This window comes from Hemitrygon akajei, chromosome 22 (genome assembly GCF_048418815.1).
Source record: "Hemitrygon akajei chromosome 22, sHemAka1.3, whole genome shotgun sequence".
In the NCBI taxonomy this organism is placed as follows: domain Eukaryota; kingdom Metazoa; phylum Chordata; class Chondrichthyes; order Myliobatiformes; family Dasyatidae; genus Hemitrygon; species Hemitrygon akajei.
In genome coordinates, this window is record NC_133145.1 from 19,103,216 (window position 1) to 19,121,523 (window position 18,308).

Below are 18,308 nucleotides of genomic sequence, written 5' to 3' on the forward strand. Positions count from 1 at the left end.
CCATAAACTAAACCGCTCATCTCCCAGGCCCAGACTCACCTTGCCGGTTCTCCAGCAATTGTTTCTCAAAATCGTCAAAATCTGACATCTGTCTATCTCACTTTAACGTATCTTAATGTAGAAATGAAACCCTTTATCTCTAAGTTAGAATGTTTCTTCATCCGCTGTTAAATATAACGTTCGAGACTGCTTCCCTCTTCTTCACACAATGGCTGCTTCACCACTAGCTAGCTTGCGCTCGCCTCACCCTAACTTTAGTTCGTGAGTGACAGCAAGGCTGGCCAACCCATGCTCGCGTAGGCCAGGGGAAGGCTTCATTATCCTCCAATGGCTGCAACGCGAAGACGGGACTCCGATAGTCACGTTTGGTTGAAGCGGAAGAGTAAGCGCAGAGGGACAAACATCTGATCTTCCGTCAATGTGCAACAAAGGCAGAATTTACCCCAGATTTAAACTTTTATCCCCTCACATCTCCCCTCAGTGACAACAATCCACGGAAAATTCATTGTCCTTGTTCTATTCAGCTAGCTGATAAGATGTTTTCCCCAAGTTTACAGGGTTTGGAATTGTTTTTGCTTTCATGATATTTAAACCACGGATAACGTTTACATTGTCAAAATGATGTCCCCCAATGTACGAGACTTAAAAGAGGCAATTCATGAGTTGGACAAACCTAAACATAAGATTTTAATGAGAGTTGAACATGGAACAAAGGGACTTAGTAGTGCAAGTGCCTGGTTCCCTGGGGGTGGTGTCACATGTAGACGGGGTGGTGAGGGGAGCCTTGGCACATTGGCCTTCAGCAATCATGCCAGTGAGTAGAAGAATCAAAGTTATCAAGACTGCCGATATCCCACCCTGCAAAAATTCATTTCAGGGAGGTAGCACCACCATTTCAAGGAGGTATGCAAGGGTGTATGCACAGTATACAGGACATTTGATTATGAAAGAACACAACAATTTGAACACATATTGAAACTATTTACACTCCATTCTCACACACACATATTCCTTGTTGAGTATTTTGTTGGCAGTCTCAATGTTAATAGCTAAATGCTAATGCAAATAGCTTTTCAGAATCAGAATCAGAATCAGAATCAGACTTTAATTGCCAAGTACCTATGCACATACAAGGAATTTACTTCCGGCAGATGTTGTCTCTCTGCTCATAACAATAATAATGATAAATATAAATGAAAATATAGATTATACATACAGGTAGTGCAATCCAAGTAATAGTTAGCCAACAGTTAACCGGCAGTTAACTGTTCAGCAAAGTGACCGCAGTAGGGAAAAAACTTCTCCAGTGCCTATTAGTCTTAGTCTGGAGGGATCTGAAGAGCCTACCAGACGGAAGCAGATCAAACAGTCTGTGCACAGGATGGGAGGAGTCCTTTATGATGTTCCCCGCCCTCTTCTTCAACCTGGAAGAGTACAGGTCCACAATAGAGGGCAGGGAGGCTCCAATGATGCGCTCGGCAGTCCTCACTGTGCGCTGTAGTCTGGTTCTATCCTGCTTGGTGGCGGCTCCAAACCACACAATGATGGAGGTGCACAGGACAGACTCAATGACTGCAGTGTAGAACTGCAGCAGCAATTCCAGAGGCAGACCGTATTTCCTCAAGAGCCGCAGGAAATACATCCGCTGCTGGGCCTTCTTCAGGATGGAGCTGATGTTCTGCTCCCACTTCAGATCCTGAGAGATGGTGGTTCCCAGGAACCTGAAGTTCTCCACGGTGGACACAGGGCTGCTGAGGACTGTGAGGGGAGACATAGCGGAGGGATGTCTCCTGAAATCCACTATCATCTCCTTTGTCTTGAGCTATTTCTTTTGGAAACTTTCCTTGTACTGTGTTGTGGCTTGCTTGGCAGATTTGAGCATTTTGCTGGTAGTCTCAACCTCATAGAATTCTGTGTCAATAAATTTATTAATTTTGCAAGACATCAGATTCACAAGTGTTTTGTGAGACAGCTGACTTATGAATTCTGTCTTAATGTGACACACCATGCTGAATGCCCTTTCTACATCAGAATTAGAATTTGGCATCACCAAAAGCAGCTTCATCAACTGGCAGAGCTCTTTGAATCTCAACTGCCCTGTGCTCACAGATTTTACTTTGGACAGCTTCCCCCAGAACTCACCAACTGGCAAACTTTTGTAGTTTGGCACCAGTCCTTCAAGGTTAGTTGAGACATAATCCAGGACTTCCAAGTGGAGTTGTTCTCTTGCATCTGCCTTGTTCACATTTGGAAATCTCTCTGCCAAAGTCAAAATCTGCTCTGGGATTCACCTCATCTTGGCTCTCTGTGTTGACCACTGACAGATTTTTCAAGATTTTGTCTCTCATTGGGAAATTCTCCAAGATTTTTTGAAAGCTCCTGACGTAGAATGCTCTGGCATCTTTGAAGAACTGCTTTGTCTTGTAAGGGGGGATCTCTTGTGCTTCCTCGCTAAGCAACTGCCTCCTTGCCAGGTATCCAGTAAAAATCTCTTCATCTGGGCGGTGAATTTCAGGGTTGCTCACATCTATCACCTGAACGTTCTGTTCTCTCAAAACCTTTGGCTCAATAAATCTGCTTGCTATGTCATGCAGGAGCTCTTCTACACTCTGATTCAACTTGAAGAGGGTAGGTGCCTTGTTTTGAAAAATCAAATTGAATTTGTCAAAACATTGTGTAACATTATGGAGAAAGCATGTGTATATTTTCATTTGAGGGTCTTTCAGCCTTTTCTGAATATGAGATGACTTCTAATTCTCACTCTTTGACTCAAACTATGAAATAAAGGCTGGCCATCGGTGAAGCAGATGGTCCAAACCTTTTCCTAAAGAAAGCCAGTGTGTAGGACAATGCTTTTGTACTCTCTGCTGGGCAACATTGCAGAACTCTTGAAACTGTGTTAGGTCTTCTCTTCGTTTGGAACTTTTCTCAAAGTAGTAGTAGATGTCAATGAGCAGTTCTTCAGGCGATATTGAGAGCTCCATAGCAACAGTTTTGGCACAAATGTTGACCAGGTGACTTGGACAGCCAACGCTGTAAATATAAAGGCTTGTGCTTTCACTCTTGATAAGACAGAGTTGTTTTTGCCAATCATCACATTGCCATTGTCACTGCTAAATCTTACACAATTAGACCATTCAAGGCCTTTGTCATGCATGGATGATGAAATGCAGTTGAATATATTTTCAGCTTTGGCATCATTGCACACTGGCATGTCTACAAATCCAACTGTTACCTCATCCTGTGTTTCATTATAGTACCTGGATAAAATGGCACATTCCTTCTCACACATGATATCGCTGCTTTCGTCAACCAAAATACTGTATGGCCTTTTTTCTGTCCGGATGAACTTGTACAGATACTCTGCACATTCAGGTTCCAGTGCCATGCTCACAATAGCTGCTGTCTTGAGCAGGCATAGTGTTTTGCTATTTCTGAATCAGGAAACATTTTCCTGAATAGCTTGCCTGTGTGCTTACACACCTGGAATGGCAGGTTATGCTCAATGATGAAAGGTGTAAAGTACACCTCAGCGCGAGTGACCTTCTCTGTCAAACTTTGGTTTTCTGCTGAAAAGAACTTGAGCAGCCTTCCCTGCGCTTAGCCTCCCTAATATGTTGTGGTCCCTAAAAGAAATAAAAGCACAAGGTGTATCATTATATTGTCTTATGTAATACTTTATTTAGTGATTTTGTCTAATCTGTAAACCAAGTGGGGTATATGCAGAAAATGTGACATTAAAATATGCACTTGTATTATCATGGAGTCATTTTTAAATTCTATTACAACTTTAAGCAAGTCTACAGGGAGTTTGGCCTCATCACGTAGGACATCAATAGAGTAGCTCCTTAGCAGCTAGCCAGCTAGTTTAAATAATGTTAGCTATGCTAATGAATGATTGACACCTGTTAAACTCACCTCAACATATCTTTTACAGTCATTTAACCCACCATGGGCAATAGAAAAGTCACTGTTGCAAACAGTGCAGCGAGCAACACTGTCATTATTTTTGATCCCTATTAGGCAGGGGTACACTTTAGTATAGTCTGGGGTGAAGTACGTTTTATATTTTCTTTATTGGAACACTCTACCATGGCGCTGCAGGACACTAAACTGAACTGATGGACAAGAGAGAGAGAGGTCGACTGTAAAGCCCGCCCACAGAGAAAACTGACAGGTCTACTTAGCACAAAGAGAGACCAATCAGGATGCTCCCTCTCGCTCTTGCTCTTGCTCTCCCTCTCCCTCTCCCTTTCAAAGTAATTGATTTCTGGGATATTGTATATAATTTGCGGGCATCAGGGAGCCACTATTAATATGTGGGAGACTCCTGGAACTTCCGGGAGAGGTGGGATGTTTGAGACTGGTATCTGTCGTGAAGTTTCTGCTTTGCATCAGCAGTACAATAACAGGCATCATAAGTTACAAAATAAATAGTACAAAAGACAAATAACAAGATGGTGTTTATGGGTTCATGAACTGTTCAGAAATCTGATGGTGGAGAGGAGTATAGAGGACAGGATGTTATTGTTACCATTGGTGAGACCATATTTGGAATGTTGTGTTCAATTTTGGTCACTGTGCTGTAGGAAAGATGGCATTAAGCTTGAAAGAGTGCAGAGGAGATTTTATGAGAATGTTGCTAGGATTCAAGCAACTAAGTTATGGAAACAACACACACAAAATGCTGGTGGAACACAGCAGGCCAGGCAGCGTCTATAAGGAGAAGCACTGTCGACATTTCGGGCCGAGACCCTTTGTCAGGAATAACTGAAAGGAAAAATAGTAAGAGATTTGAAAGTAGTGGGGGGAGGGGGAAACGTGAAATGATAGGAGAAGACCGGAGAGGGTGTGATGAAGCTAAGAGCTGGAAAGGTGATTGGCGAAAGTGATGCAGAGCTGGAGAAGGGAAAGGATCATGGGATGGGAGGTCTCAGGAGAAAGAAAGTGGGGGGGGGGGGGGAAGCACCAGAGGGAGATGGAGAACAGGCAAACAACTAAATATGTCAGGGATGGGGTAAGAAGGAGAGGAGGGGCATTAACAGAAGTTAGAGAAGTCAATGTTCATACCATCAGGTTGGAGGCTACCCAGCCGGTATATAAGGTGTTGTTCCTCCAACCTGAGTTTGGATTCATTTTGACAATAGAGGAGGCCATGGATAGACATATCAGAGTGGGAATGGGACGTGGAATTAAAATGTGTGGCCACTGGGAGATCTTGCTTTCTCTGGCAGACCAAGCGTAGGTGTTCAGCGAAACGGTCTCCCAGTCTGCATCGGGTCTCACCAATATATAAAAGGCCACACCGGGAGCACCGGACACAGTATACCACACCAGCTGACTCACAGGTGAAGTGTCGCCTCACCTGGAAGGACTGTCTGGGGCCCTGAATGGTGGTGAGGGAGGAAGTGTGAGGGCAGGTGTAGCACTTGTTCTGCTTACAAGGATAAGTGCCAGGAGGGAGATCGGTGGGAAGGGATGGGGGGGACGAGTGGACAAGGGAGTCGCGTAGGGAGCAATCCCTGCGGAAAGCAGAAAGGAGGGGGGATGGAAAGATGTGCTTGGTAGTGGGATCCCGTTGGAGGTGGCGGAAGTTACGGAGAATTATACGTTGGACCTGGAGGCTGGTGGGGTGGTAGGTGAGGACAAGGGGAACCCTATCCCGAGTGGGGTGGCGGGTGGATGGGGTGAGGGCAGATGTGCGGGAAATGGGAGAGATGCGTTTGAGAGCAGAGTTGATGGTGGACAAAGGGAATCCCCTTTGTTTAAAAAAGGAAGACATCTCCTTCGTCCTGGAATGAAAAACCTCATCCTGAGAGCAGATGCGGCGGAGACGGAGCAATTGTGAGAAGGGGATAGCGTTTTTGCAAGAGACAGGGTGGGAAGGGGAATAGTCCAGGTAGCTGTGAGAGTCTGTAAGCTTATAGTAGATATCAGTAGATAAGCCGTCTCCAGAGATGGAGACAGAAAGATTAAGAAAGGGGAGGGAGGTGTCGGAAATGGACCAGGTAAATTTGAGGGCAGGGTGAAAGTTGGAGGCAAAGTTAATGAAGTCAACGAGCTCAACATGCGTGCAGGAGGCAGCGCCAATGCAGTCGTCGATGTAGCGAAGGAAAAGAGGAGGATGGGTACCCAAATAGACTTGGAACATGGACTGTTCCACAAAGCCAATAAAAAAACAGGCATAACTGGGACCCATACGGGTGCCCATGGCCAAACCCTTGGTTTGGAGGAAGTGGAAGGAGCCAAAGGAGAAATGATTGAGAGTAAGAACTAATTCCGCTAGACGGAGGAGAGTGGTGGTAGAGGGGATTTGGTTAGGTCTGGAATCCAAAAAGAAGCGAAGAGCTTTGAGACCGTCCGGGTGGGGGATGGAGGTATATAGGGACTGGACGTCCATAGTGAAAATAAGGCGGTAGGGGCCAGGGAACTTAAAATCATTGAAAAAATTCAAAGCATGAGAAGTGTCACGAACATAGGTGTGAAGAGTTTGAACAAGGGGGGATAAGACAGTGTCGGGATTCCTCATCTTTGCAGCATATGGAGTAGGTCGCGTTTCTAGCGGCTCTCTCTCTTTTAACATATTTTCTATCCCACTAACAGATCCCTTTTAGTTCTAATGACTTACTACTTCTACTGAAGGATTTATTATTTCTACTGAAGGATTTTACGACTTATTTACAATGGCCGAAAAAAGTCGTTCTGGTATTGAATTAAGAAGCGGCAAGACTTTCCCCGAAATGGAGCAAACGGAACAAACCAAGAAAACGGAGGAACCTGTTACACTAGCGGGAATATTTTCTTCAATACAAGACATGACGTCGGAATTCGGATCGCTTAATATTAAAATTGATAAGCTGACCGGTTCAAACGGGAAGCTCGAAAAAGCTATTTCTACGATTCAAGACTCTCTGGAAAACTTGGATTCTCAACTTCAAACACTTCAGCAGACTACAACCCGAATCGAGAGTGAGCATGTTTTCAATAGTTTTCAAGCAAACTATTAAAGATCAAGGAATGAAGATATCTTCGATGGAAAAGAAAATCAATGAAATTACCTCGGAACTATCTAAAACGAAGAAAAGAATGGTTGATTTAGATAGTAGAGGGCGTCGGAGGAATCTGTGTATTCTGGGACTGCCTGAAAATACTGAAACTGGCGATCTGTTAAAATTCTTTTCAGATATGCTGTATTCACTTTTCAATGAGACCCTCGAAACTAGCCCCTTAATCGACAGAGCTCACAGAATTCCATTCTCTCGCCGTTCAGCCGAATTACGTCCTCGAGCAGTTGTACTTTCTTTGTATTATTACACGACTAAAGAAGCTATTCTTCGAGAAGCCAGAAAGAAACGGAAATTACTCTTTAATTCAACACACATTCGTATAGTTGAAGCTTATCCCCCGAAATCTTTGCCGAAAGAAAGAAATATTGAGAAGTTATGAGTGAAAAGTATAAATTAGATTTAAATCCCTCCCTTCGCTTTCCAGCAAAGCTGTTAATTTTTCCTGAAAAATCTCAACCATTGAGAATCTACTCTCCTCACGAGGGATGGGAGTATATTAAAAACTTTAAAGTTAAGCCTACTGAATAAAATATTAAAGTTACATCGATTATTCAATAGCCAATTTTGAAGTATCTGCTGTATGAGTTGTTTATGGAGCTTTTGAGTTAAGTACATGTTATACCTTTTCACTCTCTGGTATGGGACGTGGTGGATTTAAATTTTTTTACCTTATTAATAATTAATACATATATAACTGTTTTGTAGGGAACCTTTATAGTATTGTACTTTAGTGGTCCGTGTAGGACTTGTTGTGTATTAATCTTTTTATTTTTTTATTTGTTTCAATACTTATAGTTTTAGGTCTGTTATATACATATATTCATTTATTTTTATTTTTCGAGAGAAAGAATATTCTTTGTAACATTATTTGCTCGGATTTATTTTTTCTTTTGAATATGTGTTTAAGCTACTTTAGCTGATTCTAAGATGGCCGTTGTTGATTATGTTTTTATTAATGTTAGACACAACATTATAGTAGTTGAATTCTGTTTGTGCCTTTTATTATGGCTATTTTCCGTGGGATTTTTGCTTTTTTTAATATACGCTGCAAATTGGAGAACAGGGTCAAAGGTGATTAGTTAGCATAGGACCAGCCTATTGGTTCCTTCCTTTCTATCTATTGGGCGGGGGGAGGGGTCTATTGGAGTAGGTTTTTTTCTTGATTGGGCAGTTCTTTTGATGGATTTCTCTTTCGTAAATGTGTCACTCCTGTGGTTGTACCCGCGCCTTTTGGTTTAATCTGTACTTGCGTAACATTTCTTTTATATAATATTAAACTCAATTTTAAACATGGATGTGAATAAAATTAATATAATATCTTGGAATTGGAACGGTGTCAATCATCCCATTAAGCGTAAAAAGATTTTTAAGAAATTAAAAACACAATGCTGATGTTATTTTTGCGCAAGAAAATCATATACGAAAACAGGATGGGGATAGATTTTTTCGCTTTTGGAAAGGACCTCAGTTTCACTCACTGTCGGATAGTAAAACAAGAGGCGTTTCTATATTTCTTAGTCCCAAAACCCCTTTTGTACACCTTAATACTACTGATTTGATTGGAAGATATTTAATTGTTACTGGTTTATTATGCGAGCAAAAGGTAGCTCTGGTGTGTGTATACGCACCTAATGTAGATAATTCTGATTTTTTAAAGAAACTTTTTTCAGAGTTACCGAATCTCAATGAATATAAGCTGATCATGGGTGGTGACTTTAACTGTTGATTAAATCCGGCGATTGACAAGTCATCAACCAATCCGTCGCTTCCTAATAAAGCGGCAGCTTGTATTAAACTCTTTTTTATTAGAATATGGCCTCATCGATATTTGGAGATATAAACACCCCAATGATAAAGATTTCTCCTTTTTTTCACACGTCCATCACAAACATTCCCGAATTGATTACTTTTTTTTAGATACACGTCTGTTAAACTCCGTTGTTGAACGTGCGTATGACATCATTTCGCTCTCAGATCACGCGCCTTTAAAGTTAACCCTTAAGCTCCCGGATAGAATTTTGAAAATCTCACAGTGGAGATTGAACCCCGTTTTGTTACAGGATCCAGCTTTTGTTAATTTTATTAAGGAGCAAATTTCTATATTTTTTGAATTTAATACAACTGAAGGAATGTAAAATCTGGTTATATGGGACACCTTGAAATCTTTTCTTAGGGGACAGATAATCTCATATTCAGCAGCCTTGAGAAAGAAAACTAAAGCGGAATTGTCAGTGCTTATTAATAAAATCAAACAGATAGATAAAGCGTATTCAGTTAAACCTACTGAGGACCTATATAAAAAAAGGATCGAACTTCAATCATAGTATGATTTACTTCTGACCTTTCCCACAGAACAGCATATTTTTAAATCTAAAAGTTTATTTTATATACATGGGGAAAAATCTGCTAAACTTTTAGCGGGTCAGTTAAAGGCTGGGATGGTCAGAAGACAGATTTTAAAAATTCGCCGACCAGATAGAACAGAAACTTTAGATCCTTATGAAATTAATAAGATATTTATGGACTTTTATTCTAATCTTTATAAATCTGAATTCTCTGATAGTAATATCACTATGAATAGATTTTTGCAAAGGTTAAACATACCTCAAATTTCGATTCAAGATGCTGCTATGTTAGATGCACCTATTAAACAAGAGGAGATAGCCAAGGCTATATCCTCTATGCAATTAGGTAAAGCTCCGGGACCTGATGGTTATACGGTAGAATTTTATAAGACCTTTCACGAAACGCTTATACCACATCTTCATAAAACGTTCACTGATTCTACATCTTCTGGGAACTTTCCTAAAACTTTTTATGAAGCACTAATTTAATTGATTCCAAAAAAAGGGAAAGACCCACTGGAATGTGTATCCTATTTCTTTACTGAATGTAGATTTTAAAATCCTCTCTAAGATTCTAGCAAATAGGCTTGAGAGTATCTTGCTTAATGTTATCTCAAATGATCAAACAGGATTTATTAAAAATAGGTACTCACATTTTAATATTCAAAGTTTATTAAATATCATTTATTCCCCCTCAACCAAAGAATCTGAATGTATTGTATCTTTGGATGCAGCGAAAGCCTTTGATAGGGTGGAGTGGCCTTATCTATTTCAGGTTTTGAAGAGGTTCAATTTTGGTCCAGGATTTATCTCCTGGATTAAATTGATTTATCATGCCCCAGTAGCTGCAGTTCTCACCAATAACCAAAAGTCTCCTTACTTTAGATTATATAGAGGTACCCATCAGGGCTGTCCCCTTAGCCCTTTATTATTTAATTTGGCTTTAGAACCACTTGCTATTGCTCTTAGGGATTCTATTTCTGTGCAGGGTATTAGGAGAGGGGATAAATTACATAAAGTTTCGTTATACGCGGGTGATTTATTAGTTTACATTTCAAATCCTAAGAAATCTATTCCTTCTATGTTATCTATATTTATGGAATTTGGTACTTTTTCTGGATATAAACTTAATTTACATAAAAGTAAATTATTTCCTATTAATAATTATTTTGATTATTATGATCAAATACCTTTTAATATTGCCAAAAACCATTTTACTTACCTTGGTATCAAAATTACAAAAAATTTTAAAGACCTATGTAGGTATAATTTCTTCCCTTTAGTTGAATATACTCAACAGGCGCTTTCCAAATGGTCACCTATGTCGATGTCATTGATAGGTCGAATAAATGCTATAAAAATAGTTATTCTACCGAAATTTTTATATATATTTCAAGCAGTTCCCTCCTTTGTTCCAAAAACATTTTTTGATAAAATTGACTCTCTGATTTTGTCTTATGTTTGGAATAATAAAAGCTCTAGAGTGAATAAAATTTTATAGCAAAAATCAAAAAAAGATGGAGGACTGGCTTTACCAAACTTTAGATTTTATTATTGGGCAATTAATATTCGCTATATTACTTTTTGGATTTATGATATAGACGATCAAGGTCGCCCTTCATGGTTACAGCTGGAGGAAAATTCAGTAGTGGGGTTTTCGTTAGCTTCTTTATTAGGAGCTCCTCTTCCGTTTTCACTCTCCAGAATAGGTAAACAAGCTCTTAACCCTATCGTTAAACATACTAAAAAAATTTGGTTTCAATTTCGTAGATGTTTTGAATTAAATGATTTTTTACTTTCTAGTAATATTTATTCTAATTTCTTTTTTAAACCATCAACTTTGGATAAGGCTTTTCTAAAATGGAAAATTAAGGGAATAAAAACTTTTTTAGATTTGTTTTTACAAGACTGTTTAATGCCTTTTTCACAGTTAATGGATAAATATGATATCTCCAATACACATTTTTTCAGGTATTTACAGGTTAGGAATTTCTTACTTGATTTTTTACCAAATTACCCCTTGATCTGCTCTTCAAATTTGGCTTATGTTAATTTTCAGTTTACACCTTTTCAAAAACGATTAATAGTTATCATTTATAAACAGTTAATGAATGCTCGCACATCGCCTAATGATAGGGTTCAACGCTCCTGGGAAGTAGAACTTCAACATTCACTCTCAGATAACCAATGGAGTAAAATTTATTATTTAGTTAATAATTCATCTATCTGCGCACGCCATATTTTAATTCAGTTTAAGATAGTACATAGGGCCCATATGTCCAAAGATAAATCGGCGCATATTTTTCCTAATATATACCCTATTTGTGATAGATGTAATGCAGAAGTGGCTACTCTAACCCATATGTTTTGGTCATGTGTAAGTTTAAATAATTTTTGGAGGGATGTGTTTGGAATATTATCTAAAGTTATAGATATGGATGTTCAACCTAATCCACTTACAGCAATTTTTGGGATTATTCCAGAAGAAGCAAGCAAAGTGTCTGCCTCCGCCCAACATGTGATAGCTTTTTCAACTTTACTGGTTAGGAGAGCTATTTTGCTTCACTGGAAAGAATCTAACTCACCCACTGTTTTCTATTGGCTCTCCTCCATCATGTCATGTTTAAGCTTGGAGAAAATTAGAAGCCGGACATTTGATACATCTTTTGATTTTGAACAAGTCTGGCGACCCTTTATTCAATATTTTCACATGATTTAATTTATCTTTATTTATTTATTTTTCTTTATTCTCTTTTGGAGAATACCCTTGTCCATGAAGGTTCGGAGATGACTGGAAGGATGTGTTTTTTTTTCTCTCTCTTTCTTTTTTAAGTTTATCCTCATTTGGACTGCCCAATCTTTCTTCTTCTTTCTCTCTTTTTTGTTTTAGTTTAGTTAGTGGAGTTTTTCTTTCTCTATCAATAAAATTTCCAATTTTTTTTTTACGATTGCTATGAGGAGTTGTAATTTCTCTCTGACCATTGTATATATAACAGCATAATATATTACCTATTTGAGTTTGATATTATATGCTTTTTGTCTTTAATATTGCTGTTTATATGTCTTTTATATTATCTACTTGTTAAACTCCTCTTTCGATTTGTATTTGTATATTCTTTATTTGAAAATCAATTAAAAAAAAGATTGAAATCAAAGACAGTGTCAAGGTATGCAGAAATGAGTTCGGTGGGGCAGAAGCAAGCTGAGACAGGTCTACCTGGACAGGCAGGTTTGTGGATCTTGGGTAGGAGGTAGAAACGGGAAGTGCGGGGTGTGGGAACTATGAGGTTGGTGGCAGTGGATGGGAGATCCCTAGAGCTGATAAGGTTGGTGATGGTATAGGAGACAATGGCCTGGTGCTCCTTAGTGGGGTCATGATCAAGAGGTAAATAAGAGGCATGAACATTGACTTCTCTAACTTCTGTTAATGCCCTTCCTCCCCTTCTTACCCCATCCCTGATATATTTAGTTTTTTTTCCCCCTCCCTTTTTTTTCTCTCTCTGCCCATCACTCTGCCTGTTCTCCATCTCCCTCTGGTGCTCCCCCCTCCCCCTTTCTTTCTCCCTAGGCCTCCTGTCCCATGATTCTTTCCCTTCTCCAGCTCTGATTCACTTTTGCTAATCACCTTTCCAGCTCTTAGCTTCATCCCACCCCCTCCGGTCTTCTCCTATCATTTTGCATTTCCCCCTCCCCCCACTACTTTCAAATCTCTTACTATCTTTCCTTTCAGTTAGTCCTGACGAAGGGTCTCGGCTCGAAACATCGACGGTGCTTCTCCTTATAGATGCTGCCTGGCCTGCTGTGTTCCACCAGCATTTTGTGTGTGTTGTTTGAATTTCCAGCATCTGCAGATTTCCTCGAGTTTGCTCTTTAAACTGAGTTATGGAGAGAGGTTGAGCAGGTTGGGACTTTATTCATTGGAGCATAGGAGAATGAGAGTTGATCCTAGAGAGTTGTGTAAAATTATGAAGGGCATAGATAGGGTGAATCTAACTCCAATTTTTTCCCTGGGCTGAGGAATCAAGAACTAGAGGATATAGATTTAAGGTGAGAGCGGAGAGATTTAATAGTATCTGAGGGGCAAGCTTTCCCCAGAGTCTGATGAGTATGTGGAATGAACAGTCAGAGAAAGTGGTTGAGGAATATACATCAAAAACATTTAAAAGCTTCTTGGACGGGTACATTAATTGGAAAAGTTCAGAGTGATATAGACCAAATGTGGGCAAGTGGGACTAGCTTAGATGGGAACCTTGGTTGGCATGGACCAGTTGGGCCAAAGGGCTTGTTTCTATGCTGTATGAGCCAATGAGTCTATGAAGTACTTTAGAAGTATTATATAAAGACCAAGAAGGAGCTGCTCCCATTGATAGTTATGTATTCCTGATCACAAACATGAGAAAACCTGTAGATGCTGGAAATCCAAGCAACACACACAAAATGCTGGAGGAACTCAGCAGGCCAGGCAGTCCTGATGAAGGGTCTTGGCCCAAAACGTGGACTGTTTACTCTTTTCCATAGATGCTGCCTGGCCTGCTGAGTTTCTCCGGCATTTTGTGTGTGTTGCATGTAATATTCATACTTGAGGATTTCATTCAGGTCATTCCCAATGCCATTAGGCTTTACATAAGTATTGTATGTAATTAGTTTTGCTACAACAAGTGTATGGGACATTGGAAAAAAAGTTGAATTTCCCCATGGGGATGAATAAAGTATCTATCTATCTATCTATCTATCTGCTTCAATAAGCATTAAATTCAATGTTACAATCAAAATCTCAAAAAAAGGAGTATAGTAGAGACACAAGAGATTGAAGATGCTGGAATCTGGAGCAAAACAAACAGACTGCTGGAGGAATGCAGTGGGTAGGGAAGCATGGAGTGTGGATAATTCAGTTCAAGACCTTTCATCTGGATTGATGTACAGTTTATATTTCCAATAATCACTTTGAAATGCTTTCCTGAGTTTTCACCATGTCAATTGAAGAAAAAAAATGCTAAATAAAAATGTTGAAAACACAGCAGATCAGGCAGCATTTGTGGAAATAGAAGCAGAATTCACTTTTCAAGTCAATGAATCTGCCATAACTGGAAAGGAGAGAATGTTTGATTCCTGTGATCTAGATTAGGTTCAGTTGCCCGACAAGGTTAGAACGGAAGCTTTTCAGTGCAACTTTCCTGACATTGGCCACAACCTTTGGATTATTTTTAGGAAATGGATTTGGAATGCGGCTGGGGTCACATGGGTTTCTATGGTGACGGTAGTGTTGGGGTGGGTGGAGGCACTTAATGTATTAAAAAGGAACTCCCTTTATTCTCCATTGAATTAGAATCACAGAAAATGTACAGACATTTGAGGGGGAGAGGAATGTGCAAAATTTATGTTTCAATTGGAACATGTACTTGGGTATAGAGGATAACTCTTTTGTGTTTTCATATGATATTAAAAGGTGTCTATGGTAGAAACAACCATAGATCCTTTATCTTACTTGACAAAGAACACAGTGGGAAAAAAGAGAGCTATGCTAAAACTTAAAAAAAATACAAATTAGATTTCAGTTGGTGTACTATGTTTGATACTTAGAAAATATCCAAGAGAAATATATTAGAATGATACCACGAATAAGATACATTGGTTATTTGAGAAAGTTTGAGAAGGAATTGTTCTCCTTATATCAGAAAAGTGTAAGACTAGATTTGAGAGCGATGATTAAATCAGACTGGTTTTATAGAGTAAATGAGAATATTCTGCTTCCAGTGACAGAAAGTCAGTGATCAAATGCACTGAGTAAACTTCTTTTGTGAAAAAGGTGGCTTGAAAGAGTTTTTACAGGGATTGTGATTTGCAATAAAGAAGTGCAGAAAGTAGATACAGGAATAATATTTATAAAATAGAAAAAAAATATATAGGGCATTGAACAAAGAGTAAAGAGTAAGAGCTATTTGGATACCTCTGTCACAGAGACAGAACCAACACAATGGGCCAAATGGTTTTCTTCTGTGTATTCTTCGCTGCCAGAAGGAACCAACTAAGTGCATTAGGTTATTATCTCTCTCTCTCTCTCTCTCTCTCTCTCTCTCTCTCTCTCTCTCTCTCTCTCTCTCTCTCACAGACACACACACACACACATATTTTTTTTTGTTTATTTATTTGGGCAATGCTCTAAATTCAGACTCTTCATTTAAAAAAAAACAAATCAAATCACTTTTGCAGCTGAAAAGATGTCCAAAGATTTGTATGTTCGTAAGTAACACATGGCTGTTTTTGGTTTGTGTATTATTAGAACACGTTAGAATGAACACATGACATTTAGAAGGGAAGCCAACACTGGAATTTGGGAGAAGGTTCATCTCAGCTCTTCAGAAATGACTGACTCAGCCTCTAGCTATTAAAAAACTTTTTAAGATCTCCTTGGTGTACAGTGCACTGGAAGCTGAAAATAGTGAATCATTAAATATGAAGAGATAAGGATATCTAACTGACTTACTTGGGACTATTACTTTATTCTGCAACCGCCTACAAGGACAATTACTATTTTATTACCCTTGGATCAACTATTGCAGTAAGTGAACCTTTCAATTCTGTTATAAAAATTCCTGCAGATTTCCTTATAAATAATTCAGTAAGACAAAGTAATTTAATTAAAAAGAAATTGAAAACACTGCTTTGCCGTTTCTTCAGAAAATAGTCACTACTCGTTGTGGGAAAAAATAGTGAATTATTCTATTATGTAGAGATAGAAGGATGAAATTATCTGAAAGGGTCTTATTCAGTATTTGCTGCGATCTTTTGTTTTGGATGCAAAGCAGAACAGAAGGACTAATTTTTGTTTTAGGAGCAATGAGTTATGTCACAAGTTCATAAATCCTTTGCCAAAGAACACAGTAATGTACAACGTACACAAATTAAGTTTGCCCATTAAAGATTTAGAAAACAAGAACTGGCGTTTATAAGTAGCTTTTCAATTTTTTCTCCTCCCCTTCCCAATTCTGATAGGTTGACTTTGACCTGAAATGTTAACTCATTTTTGCTTTCCACAAATATACACATTTTCACATGTTATGTTTTTACTTTAGCTTTTCCTGATCTCAGGATATTCCAGAATACTAGTGGTGGGGCTTGCTTTTCCACGTAATCTTGGACAAACTAACAGCTCTCATCACCCAGCACTTCTTCAGCAGTTCTGGAGTGGCAGCTAGATTAAACATGCAAACATTTAAAATGAAAGGTTGAAAATAAGTTACTTTTGTTATAATTATGCTTGGATTGTAGTAATATTAGAGAGTCAACCAGGTATTAAAGCAGAGATGGCAAACAAGGAACGTGGAATAATTTAAGGGAGTCTATCAATGGAAAAAGTTGCAAACAGGAGAGTGCATGATGGAAAGTGTCCATTAAAGGATAACATATGCTAATATTAATTGAAGTAAATGACAAGTTATTTCAAGAGCCAATGTTTTCTTGACTTTCAATTTAATTCATTTGATATCATTCTGACATCATTACAAAATATTCAAGTTTCAAAGTCCCAGTGCAAAATTTAGATTGATATTACACTGTAGGCTTGAAGCTATCTGTATAATTCAACATTCTCTCCCAAGGTAATGTGTTAAAATTAAGTCCTATTTTGATATATATTAAAGACTCTAACGTTATTCACAGATCAACAATGCTGTTGCAGTAACTTTTGAAAGTTTTCCTATTTTACCAATACCGATGAAACAAATTAAATGTGTATAGGAAGCATGACGTAATGCAAGACATCTATGCATAAAAGTTGCTACCATGTAAACTCATGGCGTTTGTCTGATTTTGAATGTTATTTACGTGGAAATCCCTGACTGAGAATAATTCATATTGCAAAAAAAACCTTCAAATAAAACTTGTAGCAAACTTCTCTTGGCTCAGCCCCCATTTAGTTCTCTTTAATGAGTGCAGACACATTACTTGACTCAATAGCTACTGCAACACAGATGTGACACAAAAAGATAGGACAATGAAGTGGGAAGTTTGGCCAAGGACCTACTTCGTAACTCAATGAGATTATGACAAATGTACAACTTGCTTCTCTCTCTGATCCCTCAATTCCATTGTAGTCCAGAAATCTATAGATCTCGGTATTAGATGTGGTCAGCGAATAGTACTCATAGTCTTACATAGTATGGAATTGCAAAGATTCATAACTATTTCTCGCCATAACATTCCCTTTCATAATGTGTAACAATAATACTATTCGTGATGTTTGTGCTAAATGCAGAGAGATGGGTGTCCTGGCTTTATTGATTCTCCCTGTACTGGCAGTTGGGATTGCTGGCATTGTTTATATTTACAAACAAATAATGCGCCTGATGTCCAAATCAGCTGCGAGGAACAAAGTGGTTGTGATAACTGATGCTGTATCTGGACTTGGGAAAGGTAAGGAAGAATCAAGTATTCTTTTCTTAAAAATTCCCTGATTTTATGTGCACTTGACATACATAAAAAGCACAAGTTACATGGTAAACTGCATATAGCGTATATAACTGTACATAGTGCCTTTTGCATAGTAAGTTCATTTGTGTAATTTTATTATTCAGATCTAACATGTAAGCAGATTATTGGACAGATGAACAGAACTATTAAGAAGTCTCTTGAGGAATTGGGGTGAAGAGGTGGAAATATTTATGGGCTGGAGCAGCTTGAGAGCTTAGAATACAGAAGCTGAAGATATTATTATTAGTGGTGAGGTAGCTAGAGCCAATGATGTACTAGAGGCCAGAATTAAGGAACACATAAAACTAGAGGTTATAGTGCAGGATGAATTTGCAGGGGTGAAGTTATGAGAAGATTGACACTGATTTTTATGGTCTGGGGCCTCTTTATCCTCATGTTTCCATCTGTGTATCTCTTTTAAACATTT

At 38.7% G+C, this 18,308-nt stretch overlaps 2 protein-coding genes across 5 annotated transcripts in view; one reads left to right on the forward strand and one right to left on the reverse strand.

The window, feature by feature from the left end:
- Nucleotides 1-251, reverse strand: part of LOC140714543 (splicing factor U2AF 65 kDa subunit-like) — a 44,873-nt gene extending 44,622 nt beyond the window's left edge. For all 4 annotated transcript variants that reach the window (XM_073025815.1, XM_073025818.1, XM_073025816.1 and 1 more), the window contains exon 1: nt 40-251. In XM_073025815.1, the coding sequence (XP_072881916.1) occupies nt 40-88 (49 nt within the window). In that variant the 5' untranslated portion in view covers nt 89-251. The remainder of the gene's footprint in view (nt 1-39) is intronic.
- Nucleotides 252-15,757: 15,506 nt separating this feature from the next.
- Nucleotides 15,758-18,308, forward strand: part of dhrs7cb (dehydrogenase/reductase (SDR family) member 7Cb) — a 29,005-nt gene continuing 26,454 nt past the window's right edge. The window contains exons 1-2 of the mRNA XM_073025823.1: nt 15,758-15,971; nt 17,667-17,824. Of these exons, the coding sequence (XP_072881924.1) occupies nt 17,671-17,824 (154 nt within the window). The 5' untranslated portion in view covers nt 15,758-15,971; nt 17,667-17,670. The remainder of the gene's footprint in view (nt 15,972-17,666; nt 17,825-18,308) is intronic.